General features: G+C 40.1%; 1 protein-coding gene across 1 annotated transcript; it reads left to right on the forward strand.

Annotated features, from left to right (window-relative positions):
- Positions 1–900: 900 nt before the first annotated feature.
- On the forward strand, positions 901–21,081 carry ZKSCAN1 (zinc finger with KRAB and SCAN domains 1). The gene is made up of 6 exons (XM_063088357.1): positions 901–1,011; positions 8,024–8,519; positions 8,766–8,919; positions 10,941–11,032; positions 11,337–11,463; positions 13,657–21,081. Exons 2-6 carry the CDS (start codon positions 8,094–8,096, stop codon positions 14,547–14,549), a joined length of 1,692 nt encoding a protein of 563 aa, XP_062944427.1. The 5' UTR covers positions 901–1,011; positions 8,024–8,093; the 3' UTR covers positions 14,550–21,081.
- Positions 21,082–21,425: the final 344 nt, after the last annotated feature.

Below are 21,425 nucleotides of genomic sequence, written 5' to 3' on the forward strand. Positions count from 1 at the left end.
ATTACAGGTGATTCTTTTTCTCCACTTTGCAAATATGCTTTATTGATACTGTAATTGCTTTTTAGTTTTGAGTGTTTTTAAAATGGTAATCTCTCCAAGCAGTAGGAGTTATTCAACCAAGCTATCCAGTTCAGTCTCTCCCATGAACCTGTCTTGGAAGGTAAAGTCCAAACCATTAAACCCATAGTTACTCTTGCACAAGGTGAAGCCTTATTCCTGCTTTATCCCACAAGGTGAAGATGAAGGCTGAATTGCTGTAGGCTGTGAAAGCTCCCTGAAGGCAAAAGTGTTATTACTCTGAAAACTCCTTTTAAACTGCTATAGTAGAATATACCACATGAGCAAAACACGGAACCTTATAACTAGCTTGTTTGTGGAAAGATGTGATTTGTCCACAGGCCAGGTATTTGAAAATACCACCCACTCTACTGGCATACATCCAAGGCCCCGGGAGAAGCTACCATGGCAGCTTTGAGAAACCCCTGGCTTCACTTTGATCTTCCGCTTTCTGCACCCTTGTTTCAGTTCCTCTGCCACAGACATACAATTACTAAGTATTGTTATTGTTTGATAACAACTGTAATTACTACAAGGACTGACCGAGATGGAAAAGACAGGAGAAATATAATTCTCATAAGGTCTGGTATCTGTGCTGGAGAGTCTGTTTGCATCAAGGAAACAAACAGAAACCCCCTCTGATTCGTCCCGGACAAGCCAATGGAAGGAGCCTCAAAGCTGGAGGTTTGACCGACCACCTAAGGGCAGGGGCCAGGTCCCCTCATTCGGGAACCGAGATGCATAGTCCTCCTGAGCTCCTAGAGAGAACCCGGAAGTGCAGCGCGGTACCGGAAGGCGAGGCGCTGACACATTTCCGGCCTTTGTGACTCATTGTGTCTGTGTCGAGGCGTCGGGAGGGCCTAGGTCCGTGTGCGGTGCCCTTTGGCCGGCCTGAGCCCCAGAGTCAGCTCCCCTGTCTCGCCCAGCGCCCCCAGGCCGCCCCCAGGGCTCACGGTGAGACTTGGGGCCGGCCTGTGGGGAGGGCGGGCGAGGCCGCACGGGTGTGTGCGTGAGGGTGGGCTCTGCAGCTTGAGACCCCGGGGACTCCCCTCCAGGCGGTCCCGGCGCACTGCGAAGAGAGTTCATACCCCTCCCCTCTCCCCAGACCCGGCCGTAAGAAGCGCCGTCTCCCGGGGACTCGTTCACGCCCCACCCCCAGGTCCAAGCAGGGAGGGGACGAGGGTTGCAGTGGCCGGAGGTGCTCGGGGACCTGTGGAGAAGCCGTCCGCGGGCCCCTTCCGGGCCCCTAGCCCACAGTGTCGTCATCGTCGTTTGACGTTTCTGAGAACAGGGTCGTGAGCGAACCGACCCTTGTCTGATTTTTGTGCTCTCCGATCGTCGCCATTTGCTTTGATTTCGGTGAGAGGTGTCTTGTTTTGTTTTTTTTCCCCTGGGTCCTTCAGGACCTTGAGGTGAAAAATGCGGAAGACCGAAAGATGGACACGTTTTGAAGTGTTCCGTACGTTTCCAGATCTCCTGCTTTTTGTCACCCTACCCCCACCACTGAGCGGTGATTAAAGAGTGTTTGAAGCCTAGTCATAGTGGATAAAGAAATGATTCGGATCTAGTAGAGATTATATGCACTCCACTCTCAGTTTTATGGAATGTGTTGAAGGCCTTTTAAAAGGAGCTGTCTGGGAGATTAGGTGGATTTTTCTGTTCTGGGTAGTTACTCTCTTTGACTTGGAGTGGGTGAGAGAATTTGTGGAAATTGCAAGGGGCTATTAGGAGACTGATTAGCTGAGTGACCTTGGATGAGACAAGACACGAATTCAATTTGTCATCAATAAAATTAACTAGATTTTCTCAAAAGGCCCTTCCAACTTTGAAATGATTTGATTTGGTCGATGTAATTGAAAAATTCAGCCACGGTTTAGCCTGACACTTCCCCCTCCCTTCCCTCCCTTTCTTGCAGTGCCTCCAGTACACAGTAAGACACTTTCATTATAGAGAGTGGCTGTTACATGGCCTGGGACCAAAGAAAGCATTTATTGTACGGGCCAGTGCTAGGCGGATTGGAAGCGGTCAATAAATACTTGTTGAATTGAATTGTGGAGAATTCATTGTAACCACATCAACAAAGCACTGTTACTCTATATGCTGGGCAAACGTGGAGAAGTAGCTATATTAGGTAGGGAACCAGGAAACGTAATGAAAGTTTGCTCTGTAATGTTTCTCCTGGTTTGTATCCTGTCTGAATTACTATGTAAAATTCTTGTTCATTTCAGGCAGTTTTCACCAATCTTAACTACAAATAGGGAAGTTACTTACTTAATACTTTTGCTGATTCTGATTAAAATTTTTCTAATGTTTTATATTGCATCTAAATACAGATTAATGTTACAGTAAATCTTGCCTTTTCATACTGTGGTAGTATCAATAGTCTTTGGGTAGCTAGCTGTCTTGAAAGGTAGCTTTTTCATGTTTTAAAACATTTTATAGCTCTTAAAAAATGGGGGTAGAGGGGCAATTTATTTTAACTTTCAAGACTGTGTCCTGAAAAAGACTGTGTCCTGTTCAGTAAACAGTCTTTGACATAAACTGAGTTTGTAACTCCAAGCACTTTTTGTAAGATAATTGTTCATATTTATCCATGGTGAGAACTGATTGCTGGGGGTAATCTTAGCTAAAGTGGATGATATGTCATGTTTTTCAGCTCAGAGGGACCCCAGAGGTAGTTTTCTATTGCTCTGAGCACCCGCCCCCCCCCATTTGACTGATAAGGACACTGAATGCCAGAGAAGTTAAATAACTCAGGGATGTGTAACCTATTTGTGGGAGAATAGAATTCAGTTGTTCCAGCCTCTGTGCTGCTTTCACTGTTACAGGATTTCTCCCATTGCTTAATCTTTTAAGCAGGCTGAAGATTGGAGTGTACAGTTACATTTCTTAAGTTTATTGAAAAAAACTGAAACACCTCTAGTGCCTGCTAAATACCAGACTCTGTTTTAAGTGCTTTATATATATTAACTCATTTAATCCTCACAACTGTTCTATGGGGCAAATACTGTTTTTTATTCCCATCATACAGATGAGGAAACTGATGCAGAGAGCCATTAACTTGCCTAAGGTCATCTACTAAGTAAGTGGTAGAGCAGTTTTAATGTTAACATGAAACTCTTTCAAGTAACCAGTGGAACAAATTTGAGAAAGACATTGAATGCAGAATGAGTGGGCAAAAAATAGTAACATTGTAAATTCAGTCATGTATTTTTTTAAAAAATAATGCTTGCAGGAATCATACTAAGTAGTATAAGAAGTACAAAGAAGCTTACCCTTAACAACAGTCTAGTTGAGGAGAAGTGCAAGAAAAAGTAAGAGAAAGAGATATCGTAAGAAATTACAGAGCAAATGCTTTGTGAAGACCATTAGGGCCTTTGAGGCAGGAGAGAAGATTGTGTGCTCAAATCATCTGGGAAACCTAAAATAAAACCCAGCCTTTCCGCTGCTGTTATGGCTCTTCTCTGGCCCAGAGTAGGAGTAGAGAAATATTGAGGGTGGGGAAGAGGACCTGACCTGATTGAGAGCAGAGGGAATGTGCCCTTGCTGTTGTCTCTGTCCCATTGGCTCTCACTTCCTCCTCAGAATCCCTTCCTGTTGATTCCCACTGATCCAAGGAGTGTCCTGTTCCATAGCTGAGACAGGATAAAACTTTCACAAAAGTAGAGATTTCTAATGGCTAGGCTAGCTACTGTACCAATTCTGCTCAATTGTCCTGTTTGTAGGTTCCTCCTAGTTATATTGTAGACAGTCTCCACTTGCATCTCCTACTGACTGTCCCTTTCCCAGGAAGGGCTTCTTTCTCACAGTGATTGTTTGGTGAAATCAGTGGATGGTAGATGAGGCCCATTGCTGACTGGCCGTTCTTCATAGTCACCTTCATAGGCCTTCATTTTAGAATCTATATGTACACAGAAGCCCTTCATTACCCCACATGTTAGGTACAGGATGAATTTGGTATAATGGTGAAAGAACTTGAACCAAGGAGTCATTGTCTTAATTTCAAATCCTGGCTCTACCATTTACTTTCTGTGTGACCTTGAGTAAGTTACTTAATGTCAGTAAACCACAGTTTTATCATTATAAAGTGAGATGATAGTTGCAGCTACCTCCTAAGATTGTTGGGTAGTCAAATGAAATGCTTAACATAATAAATGTTGGCTGTTACTATCATACCTACTAGAGAGGGTTCTCGAATTGAACGGTGATGAGGGCAAGTGGCATTTTAGCTTAGCTTTGAAGAAGTACGATTTGTAAACGCAGAGAGGACGGGGAGGAAATCCTAGCCATTGAGGATGATGCGAGGGAGGGATGGTGCCAAAATACAAGGCATCTGTAGGAAGGAGCAATTAGACTCATTTTGCTGGATGGGAAGGTTCATGGTGCAGGGGGAGAGGGAGATCATGGGAAATGAAGCTTGAGGGAATGTTGGGACTGGGTACTGGAGAGTATTGACCGCAAGGCAATAGAGTTTTAGGAAGAATAATCTGAGAGTAAGGTAAAAGATGAATTGTGAGACAGTAGGGAGAAAATGAAGGCAGGGAACCAAAGAGGAAGCTGGACTTCATGGAACTAGATCGAAAAATAAGTATGAACTATAAACTTCTTTCTGGTGCTTGGAGACGCAATGCATATGAGGAGGGAGGAATCAAAGAAGTCAGGGTTTTGAGCCTGAGTAATTGAGATATTAGTAGTGATGTCCCAATCACTAATTGCCACTAAAGGCAGTAAGAGAATAGCAGTGGAGGCTGGAATAGTTTGGGCAGTTCTTAACATCTGTTCAGTTTCACAGAGTTAAATTGCCAGGTTCTCTAGGAGGTAAGTACAGAGAAGGCAAGAGTCCCTGTTTTTGGGGAGCTTAAAATTTAGTTGGGAGGCAGAGGCAGGAACTGCAACCCAAGTAATGATAATATATGGAGAATATAAGTGCCATAAAATAGGAACAAAGAAAGTACTAAGAGTGTTCAGAGGAGGAGGATATTTTATTTAATTCAGGATATCAGGAGAGATTTGTGCATCTTGAAGGACAAGTAAAAATTTGGCCAATAGAGTTGATCAGGAGGGAGATTATTCACAGCAAAGAGGTGAAGATGAAAACTCATGGTCCATGCTTGGGCAACATTAATGGGCCAGATAGGCTGAAATATGGGGGATCATGACTAAGAAAAGTGGTGAGAGGTAAGACTCGAAAAGTAGAGTGGAGTGTGGTGTGATGTCTCTTGAACGCTAAATTGGTAGATATCAGGAGTTCGTTGATAATAATGGAGGGGAAGGAGGGAATGACCAGAAGCATACTTTACCAACACTACACTGACTTTGTTATATTGGATGTATTGGAACAGGGAGAAAGTGGAACTAAAGAAACTGTGGAGTGTGGTGCTAGTCTAGGCAGGAGATAGGGAGTCTGAATCAGGATGGTGCGAAGTAAGTGTGGGAGGCATAGCAGGAAAAGATACAGTCTTTCTGCTGTGAGAACTACTCATAGGCTAAGTTAAAAAAGGTAAAAAAAAAAAAAAAAAAGATAGTCAAAGAAAGGAAAGGATCTCTTGGGCTACCTTAGTCCCTGTCTCTTCTCGTTTCCCCAACTCCAGGAGAATCTCTTTCTGGAAGCTCCTTTCTTGTTAACCCATCAGTTACTTCTCAGGGCTCCTCCAGCATTTGTGTTGAAACCTCCTTAGAACATTCTTTGTACTGTAATTATTTGTGTATAAGTCAGAATCACGCTTCTCATCTTTTTATTGCCCTCAGTCTTACAAGACACCTTGCATATTGTAGATACGCAGAAATTGTTTGGGAAATGGGATAATTGTAACTGTAAAGACTTCAGAGGGAAAGCTGATCCGAAGTTGAAAAAACCAAGTATATTTACCCCAGAAGTGGGGTTGGGTACAAAACAGGTCTGAAGGAATCAATGGGAAGGGCCAGAAATTGGTCTACAATAGAACTTTCACCAGTTTAAAATCATTGGAGAAATGATTTAATTCCCAGGTTTTCTTAACATTTATGTAGAAAGCCTTTTTTTTTTTTTTTTTAGTGTAGTGTTCATATTGTTATTATAGACTTAATTTTAATAAAGATTTCTATTTTTCATTAAGGACAAAAAGGTGAGTTGAAAAACTAATCTTGTGATAAATTTTAGATTAAAATCATAATCTTTGTGATTAAAACAGTCCTCTCTAAACTTTTTTGGTCATACATTTGTATCAGTAAAAACAACAATTTATAAAAATTACATACACGTATTATTCTGCCAAGATTTCATATAATAAAACAAAAAATACATTAAATTGTGCTATTTAAAAATAATTTTTATGCTGTTAAATGTACACGATTCCTTTTCCACCAGCATTATTAATGATTTTTTTAGTGAGTGCCATGTGGTTAAAAATGCCTTACTGGTTTAAATCTATTGGTGTAACTAATTGACCCAGCGATTGGACGGTCTGTTTCTTAATCTTCGATTTGATTTCAGTTTTGATGGCTGTAGAAGTGCAAAAGATACTTCACAAAGATTTGTAGATTCAGATGGAAGAATCTCATCGTCACTTCTGCATAATATGTTGATCCCTTCCACCAACCATGCTAAATTTTTGTTATTGAAGTTCAGGGTATATTTCCATTTTCCATGGCCTTAAATCACCTATTCTTACAAACTAATCAGAAGGTAGTGTTTTATATTTTTAACAGGCTTAAGACCTAAAGTTCTAAAGTTCTTCATCTGTAAGATTTTTAAACAGGTTAGAAAATATTTCCAAGTTTTTAGAATATATACGTAAGGGTTTTTCCACTATGCTTGGTATCATTTTTGTCGGTTAAAATTACATAACAATGGAAACGTTTCATTCATCTGTTCTCATAACTGTTCTTTACCCACACTTTCTTTTTCTTTTAAAGCAGTTACTTTTCTCACTCTGATGACTTTTTGATTTAGATCAACATTGGTTTTTACCTCCTAATCTGGCCAAGACCTTGCTCTATATAGAAGCTGCAGCTGTGCCATTTTCTTGTTGTTCACTTGTGTTGGCATCAGTAGTATTTCCTCTAATTGTAGTTTCTTTAAAACTGCTTGTTGCTTTTATGACAGTGAGATTAATTAAAGCTAGATAAAATAATCCATTATTGTCTCAGATAAACCAGATACATCACAATATCTAACAGTGAACAAGAGAGTGAGGGCACTTTGGCAGCCCTCTGGGGGGCTGCGGGGTGAAGGGGTGACCTTTCTGTTTTCCCTAAGGATGTATCACGTACCCTATGTGACATGTGACAGTTCAACATTTATACCAAATGAGGGCATTAGCATCAATTTGCATGTTAAACATGGCTTGATTTCTCTTTTAAAATATAGACATTCTGACTCTTTCTTTGTCCTTAGTGGATCATCTTGTACTTTGAAAACCACAGCTTTAGACTGGCCAAGACATTCATAAAAATCAAAATAGCTAGATGGTAGATTAGCAAATCGTGGGCCTCCAAACTTGGCTTGAATGTTGACTCCACTAGGTAACCACCTGCTACTGAGCTATTTACTTAAGCTATCATTAGCCTTAGTTATGTTGTCTATAAAATGGTACTAACAGTTCTGCCTATCTGCTAGGATGGTTGTGAAAACGAAAGAAGACTGTGCGTGTATTGCTTTAAGCCTGGTGCCTGGCACCCTGCTAACATTTAGCTCTCATGGGCTAAGCACTGTAAATGCACGATTTCATAAACTGCTGTCCACCTGGAGGTAAGTTGTTTTGACTCCAGGCAAACACCCTGAGAGTGGAGTGCGCCTGATTGAGGTTTCTGTTTGCAAACCTTGATATGGAAAGTGACAGTGGAGACAGTGCAGCTCTGTAGTTGTTCTTTTCTTTGTTATTCAGAGGCATTCTTAGTGCCTTGGTGGTATCCTTGTATGAAGCATTAGCATAGTATTATGGGTTACTTTTTATAAAGGTGCTAATAACTTTTTTTAATACTTCAGGAATAGTCCAGAAACCGATACCTTAAAACATCTCCTAGGACAGAAAGGTGAGCACAGACCCTGAGCCTGAATGATGACTGCTGAATCCAGGGAAGCCACAGGTCTGTCCCCCCAGGCTGCACAGGAGAAGGATGCGATTGTGATAGTGAAGGTAGAAGAGGAAGATGAGGAAGACCAGATGTGGGGGCAAGATTCCAGCCTGCAGGAGACGCCTCCCCCTGACCCAGAGATATTCCGCCAACGTTTTAGGCGCTTCTGTTACCAGAACACTTTTGGGCCTCGAGAGGCTCTGAGTCGACTGAAGGAACTTTGTCATCAGTGGCTGCGACCAGAGATAAACACCAAGGAGCAGATCCTGGAACTGCTGGTGCTGGAACAGTTCCTTTCCATTCTGCCTAAGGAGCTCCAGGCCTGGCTGCAGGAATACCGCCCTGATAGTGGAGAGGAGGCTGTGACTCTGCTGGAAGACTTGGAGCTTGATTTATCAGGGCAGCAGGTAAAAAGAGGTGAAATCTAATGTGTGTGGGCAGGGTGTGGACTTTGAGACTAGCACAAGGAGAAAGTTACTGATTTAAAACTAGAAGTTAGTAGTCTTTGTATGCTTCTTCTGCCTGCTCTCAGGTATTGAAAAGTGTTCTGGCCTTCTCCCTGCATCCACTAGCATAGTTATGGTCTTTTCTTTAATATTTTAATTCCTATTTAAAAAGTGATTTACCCTCAAGCCCAACCTGTTTGTCTTCAGGTCCCAGGTCAAGTTCATGGACCTGAGATGCTCTCAAGGGGTGTGGTACCTCTGGATCCAGTTCAGGAGTCAACGAGTTTCGACCTTCATCATGAGGCCACCCAGTCCCATTTCAAGCATTCTTCTCGGAAACCCCGCCTCTTACAGTCACAGGGTAAGAAGTAAGGTTTCATTGGGAGAGAAGTAGTAAATGGTTCAGGATGGGGGCACCCTCTCCATTGCTAAGTGCCAGTGATGAAAAAGCAGGCATATTCTTGTTATTATACCTTGTCATTGTTACTAAATGTAGGGGAAGTATAACTTACAGACCAGTCTCAGGAGTTAATTGATGTTATTAAGGAGATAAATGAACTGTGCATAATGAACTAGATGGACATTACGTTTTTTTTAATAGAAAAGCATTGGGAACAGATGATATATCATTTCTATCCTGAGTTCGGAAACACTCTGGTGTGTCATAAATTATCTTTAAAAGGATTGTACATCCACTTAAAGATCCATTTTATATAAAATATATAAAGATATTGCATAGCATCAGTCTTTTCTAGGTTATTTTCAAAAATTTCAAACAATGAGAAAAGAATGGAAAAACTTTTTGGTTGAGGAACATGAGAAAAAAATTAGTTCAGGGTCATATAAATAAAATAATTTTTTTATAAAATAAAAAAATAAAATAAAATAAAAATTAGTTCAGGGTCATATAAATAAAAATCAGTTTTGTTTTTTCCTTTGAGGAAAATGTATTATATCTTTATCTAATTTTAAAATCAGTGTAGCTGCATAGAATGTCAGTAAAACAATGAAGTGCTAAAGGTACAGTTGTTCAAGAAGAGTTGATCAAGGCACATTCCTTAACCAGTGTGTTTATTTGTGGTGACATTTAGGGTAGGAATATTAAATCGTGGAGCTTAAGGACACATTCCATGTGTCCTGGAGGACACGTACTGGTGAAATTCACGTGAGCCGATGTACTGTGATGTTTAACTCCACCACTGTTGATGTCCTTCTAGGGCTTGTGAGTTTCTCCACACTCCACAAGCAGAAGTCACTGAGGGTGACATTAGGAAACTGGAGAGGATACTCATGGTTTTAGACAGCAGATTAGAGCTTCCGATTGCCAGAGTAATGGTTTTAGAGACCCTGACACATAGAGTTGTTATTTAGTAAGTAGTTCTTGAATGAATCGATGCATATACATTTATTCTCAGTTTCCTCTTTGTCCTATACATGTTCTGGAGTGTTTGTGTCAGAAAGTTAAAACACTAGGTACTTGATCTTTATGTACATTTTGCTGTAGCCTGTCTTGTTATTGTACATTTTGAGACAGGTACAGGGTTTAGTAATTCAGTTTCAAATCCATTTCTCTAATCTTCATAGATTAGTAACATCTTCTGTCTACCAGTTACATTTCCAAATCTACTAGTAGTTGGCAAGAGGAGAAGGGGGGGATAATTTTTAGTTTAAAATTTTTCTTATTTTTCTTACACATTGCAGTTAGTGTGATTATATATGTCATGGATGTCTTTTATTATATGAGTGTGACTCTCATACCCTTAAACTTAACTTGTAAATGTCTCATGAACATTTGAACCATGTGTACATTTTCTCAAAAAACTGTATTTATTGTGGCCAAGTGAGGGAGAAATGTAGAGGAACAAAAAAAATGGCAAAAACGTATCCAAAGGTAAGAAGACTCCCTTCCTTCCCTTCTTTTCTAGATATTACCACTAAGGATTTTAAAGTTGTGTTGTGTTTTTACGAATGTAGGCATAAATGGGATTCTAATATACTGGTACTGTTCCTTGGACTAGAGAAAATTATGAGCCAGACTTCAATCCTGTGAGGAGTGTTCCCCACTCCTGTAGCTGAGAGTAAGAACCTCAGTTCTAGTTATTTACCCTCTTGGAGCCTCAGTTCCCCCTCTTTAAAAATAAAAAGTTTGGATCAGGTGATTTTAAGGACCCTTTGTGACTCCTTGTGACTACTTCTTAGGAGTAGAGGTTTTGGGAAAAGCAAGGTCCTGCTTTCTCTTATTTATGTTCCCTGGAATTCTCTATTCAGTAGTTAAACATCGATAGTGAACCTACTGGTGCAGGAAGGAGAGTGCTCTGGGCCTTCTTTGAGGGAGGCTCAGAGCAGAGCTGATTTACTTACAGCTCTTTTTTCCTCCCTCAGCTCTCCCTGCCACCCATGTTCCTGCCCCTCATCATGAGGGGAGTCCCAGAGACCAGGCGATGGCATCTGCGCTATTGACAGCAGATTCCCAGGTGAGCTATGGTCCCCTCTGCCCTCCTGAGTCCCTTCTGTCTGCCTCTCTACCTGGAGCTTTTTTCGCAGTCTCCACACAGGCCACTTAATCTTGATGCCCCTGTCCACAGAGAAGCCCCACCCCCTGTCCTTTTAGTATCTTCCACCACACACACCCCCCCACAGTCCACCAGCTCTGGTTGCATCTCTCTTCCCAGCATTCTGTAGCTTTACAGTCACCCCTGTCCCTGACTCTAGGTTTGGGCAGTGGGACTACCCCTGAGTTTTGGGGGAACTGAATGTGGGGATCTCCTATGATTTCAGGCAATGGTGAAGATTGAGGACATGGCTGTGTCGCTCATCCTGGAGGAATGGGGATGTCAGAACCTGGCTCGGAGGAATCTCAGTAGGGACAACAGGCAGGAGAATTATGGGAATGTGTTTTCACAGGGTAAGAATGATGCAGGATTGTTGTCTGATAAGATTGTTTTGTCTCTTTATTTGTTAGCTGTGGAGTCTGTGATGCATTCAGTTGAGTGTTGATAAGGATTTATAAACTGCTGATCCCATTTCTTCTGATGAGATAGAGAGTGAAAATATTCATGTTCGTTTACTCCTAAAGCATGGTACTGCAACTCCCTGATTCCATGTGGCTTTTTACTCTAGGTAGTTTTCATTCTTTGAAATCAGAAATAAACTCTCTGCTCTGAGTCCTCATCTCTTCAACTACTCAGTTACCTAAGAGGATTCTGTTCCACTCCCCGTGGGTGTAAATGCCCTTGTCGGGAATATCAACTTCCTAGCAGAGCTGGCCAGGTGAACTGATCATCAGTCTGATCCTAACCCACCATTCCTGGTACCACATTCCTGAACCTGCCAAGGGGCTTTCTATCTGTTTCCATCCTGTGTGAGTACTGCTTAGAGACTGCTTTGTGTGATTACACACACTTGCACCTGGACCTCCCTTATGATTAGGATTCCCAGTTTCCAAACCTGATTGTAATCTTCTGTGAGGAGCTCTGTGTCCCGGGTGAGTAGTAAGAACAAAGAAGTTCAAGAGGCATCAGCCAGATAAGACAGCGTGACCCAGTTGGCAAACATTCATGTTTATATCTGCTAAATCTTAACCCCTAGGAGACAGTGCCACAAAGAAACCCTCAAATTAGTACAGTAATGGGGAAGTCCACAGGGAAACTGCCACCTGGGGAAGGCAAAGGGAGGGTGAAGGAAGGGTAAATGGGAAGAAAGGATATTACTGAAGAAACTTCAAGTTTTGCTTTGAACCATAGGTATAAGTGGGGTTCGTAGGTTTTTTGTTCTTGCTCTTCGTACTAGATAAAAATTAAGCCAAAGAACCAATCTCTGCTTATGAACTGGTGTTACCCATTTTGGTAACATAAAAAAAAAAAAAGACATTGGGAACAGTCTGGGAACTGCCAGACAGTTAAGGACCTTGTCTTGGAATTCAAAACAAGTTTCCAATTTCCTCTTTCTTACAATTGGTTCAGCATTTGTGGTGATTTCATTATTAACGTCAACAGTGGGATATTATTCAGTTCCCTCTGTTGTTGCATTCAGGGGCCATTTGGGATCATGCACACCCTCTTAGAGAGGTCTCTTAAGTCCAAATAAATAAAGAATAGAGTTGGGAAACTTTGGTTTTTTCCCCTTAGACAAATGTAAACATATAAAATAGTGTACATTTGTTGAACAATCTTCAGTCTTCACTTAAAAGCAAAGTGACACACAGAATATAACAGTGTACAATAAAAATTAAATTCCAGTGTTTTAATATACTGATTACTAAAGTGAAGAGATTAGCTCTATATTTGTAAAATGTTATTTTCTTATATTATCTCCTTTATGGACTATCTCTAGAATTGTTTTCAATTTCTTTTCTGTTCTCAGTTATTCCCCGTTGTCAGTCAGTGAAGATTTTAATTATGCCCCAACCATCTTCTTCACCCCCATCTCTGTTACTTGAGCATTGTGAGCTCTGTGCTGCTCTATTTGGTGGAGAGCAACTATTTCCTACGTCTGAAGGTCCCAGTAACCTGTCAAGTTCACAGTTCCTTGTTTTGCTCGTTAACCGTCACTTTGTTGATAAAATAGTCACAGAATTGGAGGAATATTTGCTTTTCCTTTTTAAACTGTGTTCCTTTTTTTCTGCTAATACTCCCAACCACTTTCTAGCAAAGACCTGTTTGTTCTCTTTTTTAAAACTTACTGATATTTATTAAAAACGGAACATGATTTTTTAAATGTGTATCTGTTCTTTCAAATTAATTATTGGGCGATCCAATGATAGAATTGTGACCTTGAAGTTCCTTCATTCCTTATCCCTTCCTTCCTTAACTGGTTCTGTCCCCTCTGATCATTCCCCCATGTGTTTATTCCCGCCCTCTCTGCACACATCCTTTATTGTAATTTCCCATCTCTTTCATTCTCTGCCTGCCATCTCATTTTCTAACTCTACTCCCTATAGACCCAATTTTTTCACTTATTTTTCTCCTATTTTATCTCTGATTAATATTTTGGAGTCATTTTGCAGGCATGTAGAAGCTTCCTGGAAAATAATGTCACTTAATTAACTTACATATTCAAAAGAAAAAGGTGCTATTTGTATTTCTATTTATTGCATCAGGTTGTGAAAACAGGACTGAGAATGAGGAGTCAACCTCAAAGGCTGAAATCACAGAAGATTCAGCATCACGTCGGGAGACAGCAGGAAGATTCCAAAAAGAGCTTGGAGAGAAACGTGAACAGCAGGGCAGAATAATAGAAAGGCAGCAGAGAAACCCTGAGGAAAAAACTGGGAAAGAGAAGAGAGATTCAGGGCTAGCTACAGTCAAGGAAAAAAAACCCACCACTGGAGAGAGAGGCCCAAGGGAGAAGGGTAAAGGATTGGGAAGAAGCTTCAGTCTGAGTTCAAATTTTAATACCCCTGAAGAAGTTCCAACAGGAGCAAAGTCTCACAGATGTGATGAATGTGGTAAATGCTTCACAAGAAGTTCAAGCCTTATTCGCCATAAAATAATCCACACTGGAGAAAAGCCCTATGAATGTAGTGAGTGTGGGAAAGCCTTCAGTCTTAACTCGAACCTCGTCCTACATCAGAGAATCCATACAGGAGAGAAACCTCATGAATGTAATGAGTGTGGCAAAGCCTTCAGTCACAGTTCAAATCTCATCCTGCATCAGCGCATCCATTCTGGAGAGAAACCTTATGAATGTAATGAGTGTGGGAAGGCCTTCAGCCAGAGCTCAGACCTCACTAAACATCAGAGAATCCACACGGGGGAGAAACCCTATGAATGTAGTGAATGTGGAAAAGCTTTCAACCGAAACTCGTACCTTATTTTGCATCGGAGAATTCACACTCGAGAAAAGCCCTATAAGTGTACTAAGTGTGGCAAGGCCTTTACCCGGAGCTCAACACTCACTCTGCATCACAGAATCCATGCCAGAGAGCGGGCCTCTGAGTACAGCCCAGCCTCCCTTGATGCGTTTGGAGCATTCCTGAAAAGTTGTGTCTAAAGCAAGTGTTTGTCATCCAGCCACTTCTCCCTTTTGTTTCTAAAATTTCAGAGATGTGTGCCCATGGAGGGAAAAAAAGAAAACAGCCTCAACAGATTTAAAAAAAAAAAAAGGTGACACTTAAGGATCCTTATAAGTTAGATCAGCAGTGTTCTGCCTTTGTGTAGGCTGTGGACATGTACCTCTTCCACACAGCCCCTACAGGGGAAAGCTAGTCATATGCATAATTCATATAATATTTCCACACAAGATAAAAGCACATACACAGTAAAATGTCAAGCTTTTCAGTAATGAGGATACCTTTAAGGCACTATTGGACTATCAGCAACCACGACATGTAATTGAAAGATAAGATTGGCTCTGTGAACATGTTACTGAGGTTAAGAAGCTACTTGCTGCAAACAAGCCCTACTTGGCCAACATCTTACTTATTTCTCAGAGGGACAGTTAAAACAAAAACTACATTGGGACATGCTGCTGAAGCTAGTTATGTATACAGTAAGTTATATATATGATCACTGGTAGCCTACCAAAGCTATAGAAATCTAGGACTGTGCTGATCAGTATCAAACCAAAGATTTCTATCTCTTCCAGAAAGAGAGGGTATGTGCACCAGTCTACAGTTCCAAAGGACTGCAACAAATGTAGATGGTCTATCCTCATCGCTGAGATCAGTTCTACTGAAATGGCAACAATGAGTCAAAACACTTCTCCTCCTCCTTGAAATCTCTAAAGCACTATTGCACTCCTAAATGCATTTGTCCACAAGTTAGCACTTGATTGTATACTGTCTTTTAATCCTTCATTGTTTCACGTATGGAAGTTTTTACCACCCCCCGAAAAGAGATGCTTCGATCATCCCTGACAGCACAGCATTAGATATAATGCTGAATACATACGAAGCACTCATGACTGACTTCTAACAGGACTTTTTCATGTATGATAAAGCCCTGTGCATCATGAGTACCTGAGATACAGTAGCCTGGCCCAAACTTTGAAGAGGACCATCAGAGTCAGGAGGCCTGCTTAGTGGCTAGGGTCTGATGCTATTTTTGTCCTAAATATAAACAAAAAGGCACTGTTAGCCACCTGCATAGACTCTCTAAACACAGATCAGTGAGTAAGTACTATGGAATGTTGGAAATGACTCCATTGTTACCTTAAAGAAGAAAAATATGCACACTAAGGTCACTTTTTGACATCTTTCTGTGGCAAAGATCTTAGCCAGAATTCTCTTCAGTCAGCTGCTGAACGGTGTGATGATTTGGGCACTTTCTGAATCATTTGTAACTTAGATAATATAGTTCAGAATATGTGACTTTTGTTGCTTTTCTGAAAAAGGAAAGTTGTAGGAAGCATTTTTCCATGCTTTCCCAGAAACTTTGCAAAAGCATTTATCATTAGCTGGTAATTACTAAACTTACTATGTTGCTCTGAGAAGTTCACCAATGTACTAAGAGGTGATTGGTATTGTGGTCATAGTGCACAGTGACTTTTCTATTACTCATCACTAAAGACTGAGGTGAGGTTATGAAACTTTAACTTTCCCATCATTTAGGCATGAGGATGCAATGACTACCTAGAAGCTAATGATACAGACTTTTTCGCACACACAGGAGACCCAAGTGTCATGAGATAGGTAGTTATCAAGGACTTGAGCAGGGATGGCTCTATTCATGAGAGCATTTAAGTGATCGAGAACAGTGCTACAGAGACTTAGAAAGAGACTAAGAACAAACCTGAAGACTGTAAGAGTGACCACCTCACACTGCTCTCAGGAGAATCCGACATACAGTTTGAGATTTTCCCTCAAGAAATAGAACTGATACTATCATTCATCAGTAGCTCACTGACCAACAGCTAAAGTCCACAAGACAGCATGGCTTTATGCGGAAGCCAGTGAAGTGGAGGGCAGATGTGGCCTCTGCTCCAGACCAAACTAAAATTCTGCACAGCAGTCATTTCTTTGGCTTCTATTTGGCTTTATTACTTGGACCAACCACAGCTTCCTTATAGCAGTTTCATCAGTGTTGCCTGGGAAAACTTCAAGTAGTAAGTCAGTGGGTTACCAGAATTTTCTACCCACCCAACTTAAGAAAAACTGAAGAGATATTCCAGAAGATATACCTAAGTAACTTTTTATAGTAAAGTAGAGGTAGAAATGCTTTAAGGATTTTCTTCAAAGAATGAGCCACAGCGGTGGGTGTATAGAAAATTGCTGGTGTTTTTGAGCAAGGACTTTTCACCTGCTTGAAAGCATCCAAAAGTGAGGTGCTTAACTCCAGGCACCGATCCAAGCAGTGACTTTGTTATTAAGAGGGAAGGGACTTTGGTTGGTTTCACGTCGGCCTTTTCTTTTTCAGCCACAACTACATGCTGACACAATTCTGCCAACATTGTAGGTTTTTGTTTTTAGGTAAAAGTTAAATGTGGCCTGTGCCCCCACATTTAATTCCCATTTTGTAGGGACATCCTACTGACTTTGTTGGATAGCCACCAAGGTTGCTCCAGATCTTCAGCAGATGTTTTCCTTGAGGCAGCTATTGGAAGATATGTTTTCTGAGGAAACAGACTACAACCCATTTATTAAAACCATTTGCATTGTATTCATTTATCAGATACTCAGTGTAAAGTGTAGTTGGGTCATGGCCCAAAACAGTTGCGACATCTAATTTATGCTCAGGATAGTCATTCAGAACTTCTTGATTGGCTGAAGTCTGCTAACCATTTATGTACTCCCTGGTTAACCATTAGCATGCTAGGTGACCTAATGGAAGTTTTTAAAGAGTTTTTAAAAATATACCTTGCCAGGAAGAAAAGTAAAATTCTTCAAGTTATGGAGTATTTGTTTCTTCTCCAGCCTGATAGGCAAGACTACAACCTGAGAATATAGATGTATGAGACATCTTGATATGTAAAGCACTTAATATTAAGGGCATAAAAGTGAAACTGTGCTAATGTAGTGTAGAGAGATTGACACATTTGATATGTGGGACTATTCACATCTTATATACATCAGAGAATTTATTCCGGAAAGGAACCTCTTGAATGTGATAAATATGGCAAAGCCTTTAATCATGTCTCAGCCCTTAGCATCAGAAAGCTTACACTGTAAATAAACTTTATTAATGTTAGTATGAAGACTTTCATATATAGCACTCATTGCTTTGGATAGAAAATGAATTCCATCAGTTTGTTATAGTCATGTAATGAATTTCAGAAACACTGCAGAGGGAGCTCAATCTTAACTCCAGAGGATCCACAGAAGAAAAAAATGTGGGAAAATGCTAAAGAAATAGCAAAAGGTACAACTTCTTACGAAAATCATTAATGTTGGGTACTCATATATATTTTGTATGACCATAATGTCAGTGGGTGTTTTGTACCTCCAACCCCTGCTGTTATTCTGTATATTTCCTATAAACAGATTATGTATTTTAATCTATTTGACAGTGCACATCACTCTACAAGAGTGAAGTTTTGGAGTGAGTAGTGAAGAAACTGATGTGGTTATAGACAAAAAGTTGTTTCACAGATCTGAGAAAGGGGAAAACGAAAAAAAAAGCTTCATAGTTTGGTGCTAATCAAACCGAGAGAAGAGACTGGTAATTTCATGAGGAGGGACCCATTAATAGGGCACTAAAACGGAACAGCCCCTATAAACATCTGCCACTTCTTGAGAGTTTTCTCTTCAAAACTGGGAAATTGACCTCTGTGCTGTCAGATGACCATCGCAAGCAAAGGGAATGGATTCTCTGAGCTTGGCGGGGAGGAGGGGTCTTCTCCCTGAATTGAGAGTAGGGAACGTACTGGAATGGCCAGTGGGACCACTTACCCTGACCAGATTCTATAAACTGTATTCTTGCTTCCCCACTAACTCTCAAGTCTTTATGCTTAGAAAATTGGGGATAGGAAGACACCAAGATAGGCTCTTTCCTGGGAAATAGACACAGATGCATCCAGGTATGGCACTGCAGGAAGTTTGTTTGATAGGGCTTGAGAAGCATTTTGCAATATTGCCTTTGGCTGTGCTTCTGTGTACCTTCCCTGCTCCCACTTTATTCCCCTGGATTATTATTATTAGGAGAGAGGGTTTGTGAAGGTCCATAGTTAAGAAAGAATTTTTTTTTTAATGTTTATCCTAGAGTTGGTCACCTTGTTTTCTATGTAGTCATGCTGATCTGCTTATACAAAGCCAGCTAACCAGGTTCACCCTGCCATCCTCATGGAAGACTCATTGTGTGAATTAGAGTAACAGAACAGGTTGGTTGTTCCTTATCCTAAATGCTTGGGACCAGAAGAATTTCAGATTTTGGATTTTTTTTGGATTTTGGAATATTTGCATATACATAATGAGATATTTTGGGGATGGGACCCAAATCCCAAGACAGAATTTATTTACGTTTCATATTCACCTTATACGCTTTGCCTAAAGGTAGTTTTATACAATATTTTCAATAATTTTGTGCATGAAACACATGATCCGTCACATGAGATCAGGTGTGGAATTTTCCATTTGTATTGTCATGTTGGTGCTCAGAAAGTTTCAGATTTTGGAGCATTTCAGATTTCAGGTTAGGGAAGCTCAACATATATTGAAATGAGGTCAGCGACAACCACACTTGCCAGAGGAGCCATGTTTTTGTGTGTCCCACTCCGAGCAACTTACCAGAAATATTTCTGAGGGGGTTAGGGTTCCCCATCTGGGAAACCAAATGAAGGTCTGCAGATTGTTAAGTGAAATATAGAATCATAAAAAAGGAAATTAAGTAGTATAAATAGATCGTTTCATAGAATTAGAGTAGATTTTTATTTCAACTAGTACTAGAGAATTTAATAAAAAGCATTATTGTTTGAAAAGTTTTTCTAATGTAGATTTAGTTTTCATTTTTAGAATGGACACACTACTGTACAATTAAAAGCAGTTACTTATTTTGCTATTCAGATTAATTTTTTATTATATCTGAAAATGAAATTATCTGTTTTACTTTTCAAAGCTTTGTAAAACAAACTTGAAGTTATAGGGAGGTAAGCCATCTCCAATTCTGCAGGTCAAACAAAAGTTTGGGAAATACTTTGACATCCCATAATACAGAATGTCTTAACATGAGAACTTGGTTTCATATTGTCTGGCTCTGTTTAATAGTGGACACCACCCATCTCATGTTTTTCTCTGTTATCCTAAAACAGTGGAAGGTCAAGAGTGGGCATGAGGTAGACTTGTAAATCATGGTCTGCTGTGATTTTAATGTTTGAGATTCTCACTTCCATTTACTAAAGAATCATGACTCTCTTCAAATTACACAGTAATCAGCAAAATTAATTGCTCTTTAAATTTTCTCCCTTCAGCGATCATTAAGCAATGAGGCTGTTTTAAGATGTAAATAGTGAGATCTGTGAGTGACTGAAAGGCGGTATTGAAACTTGGATTTCATTCCAGTGTCAGATTTGGGTTTCAAGTTCCTTTGGTTCAGGGAAGGGACCAGGCAGCTGCAATCACCCTGAATCACTATCATGTAAGTCTCCTGAGAAGGAGGAAGAGGGTTAGGTTAGAACAGCCCTCCCTGAGGAGGGAGAGAAGAGAAACTGTTGGGGATGTGTTGGGTTAGTGCCCACTTGCCTTCCCCTTGACCTCAACCAGTTAACAGCATTCAGTTGCTTTTTAAAGTTTTTAGTCTGCCCTAGCAAGGTCAAAGCATGTTAGACTTAGAGATGCTTCTGCTGGTAGCAGGGGATCTTATTTGAAAATGTATATGAGGGGGGTGGGATGGGAGGAGGCAGATTGTGATTATGCAGGAAAATCTTGTTCTAAAAATATGAGTTTAGGGGTAAGGGGTGGGATATGTAAGCAGAATCAGTAATTATTTTAAAATGAGCATATGTATTTTTATTAACTTTTAGTTAAATATAGATTATGACAACCAGGTCAACATAAGCTTAAATCTATATATAGAGCTAACTCAGGCATTGTCTTGTTTATTTGTAGACTAGATAAAACAACCTGTTCTGTTTTGTCAGTTTCCAGCTTCTTTGTTTAGAATAAATAAAACCAAAAGAAGAAACTTATTTGTCTTTGTATACCACAGAATTAAGTTATTGCTGTTAAAAACTGGATTTTTCATTTTGCTAGTCTCTGAGGAGTCCAGATGCTTGGTAGATGTTCAATAAAGGATTTTTAAATTGAATTTGTTTAAAATCTTCATTAACATTTCTAGAACGGCTTATTTTGATAAATAATGGAATCTTAGAGGAAAGTGTTTTTTTTTTTTTTTAAAGGCTAGGAAATTCCTTCTCTAAAAATAATTTGAAACCTTGATCGAGGGCTAAAGTTTCAATCATAAGAGAAATGGCAGTGAAATAAAATTTATATGCACTTATAGTCCATGGTCCATTTTAGAAGGCCGGTGGTGTCTGACCAAGAAATGTTAGAGTAGTGAGGTTGGGGAAGGAAATTGTGGGGATTTGTCATAAATATTCTGTTGATGTTGTTTCTCTTCTGGGTCGTGGTAAAACAATAAATTATCATCTTTAGGTGGCAATACTTGTATTTGTTTTTTGTCATCCTTAGTTGCACAAATGCACGTGTTTAGGGTAAATAAAAAAGTATAATTTCAAAGTTAAAAACGAACTGCGACCCGCAAACAAAACCCTCACACAAAACTTGATTTTATTTTTTGGACTAATTTAAGTAATTGACTCATTCCTCTTATTTAGAAACCAGAACAGAGGTTCAGAGTGCTCTGGTTTCCTCTTTGCTTCAGTTTCAGTATCCTTAAGATCAGAATACTCACCCCTGCCCAGCTTGCTTTCCAAGGCTATGGTGGAATAAACAAAAAATTTTAAGGCAAAAAAAAAAAAGGTGAATAAAAGGTAGCA

Source organism: Cynocephalus volans, chromosome 3 (genome assembly GCF_027409185.1).
Source record: "Cynocephalus volans isolate mCynVol1 chromosome 3, mCynVol1.pri, whole genome shotgun sequence".
NCBI lineage: Eukaryota > Metazoa > Chordata > Mammalia > Dermoptera > Cynocephalidae > Cynocephalus > Cynocephalus volans.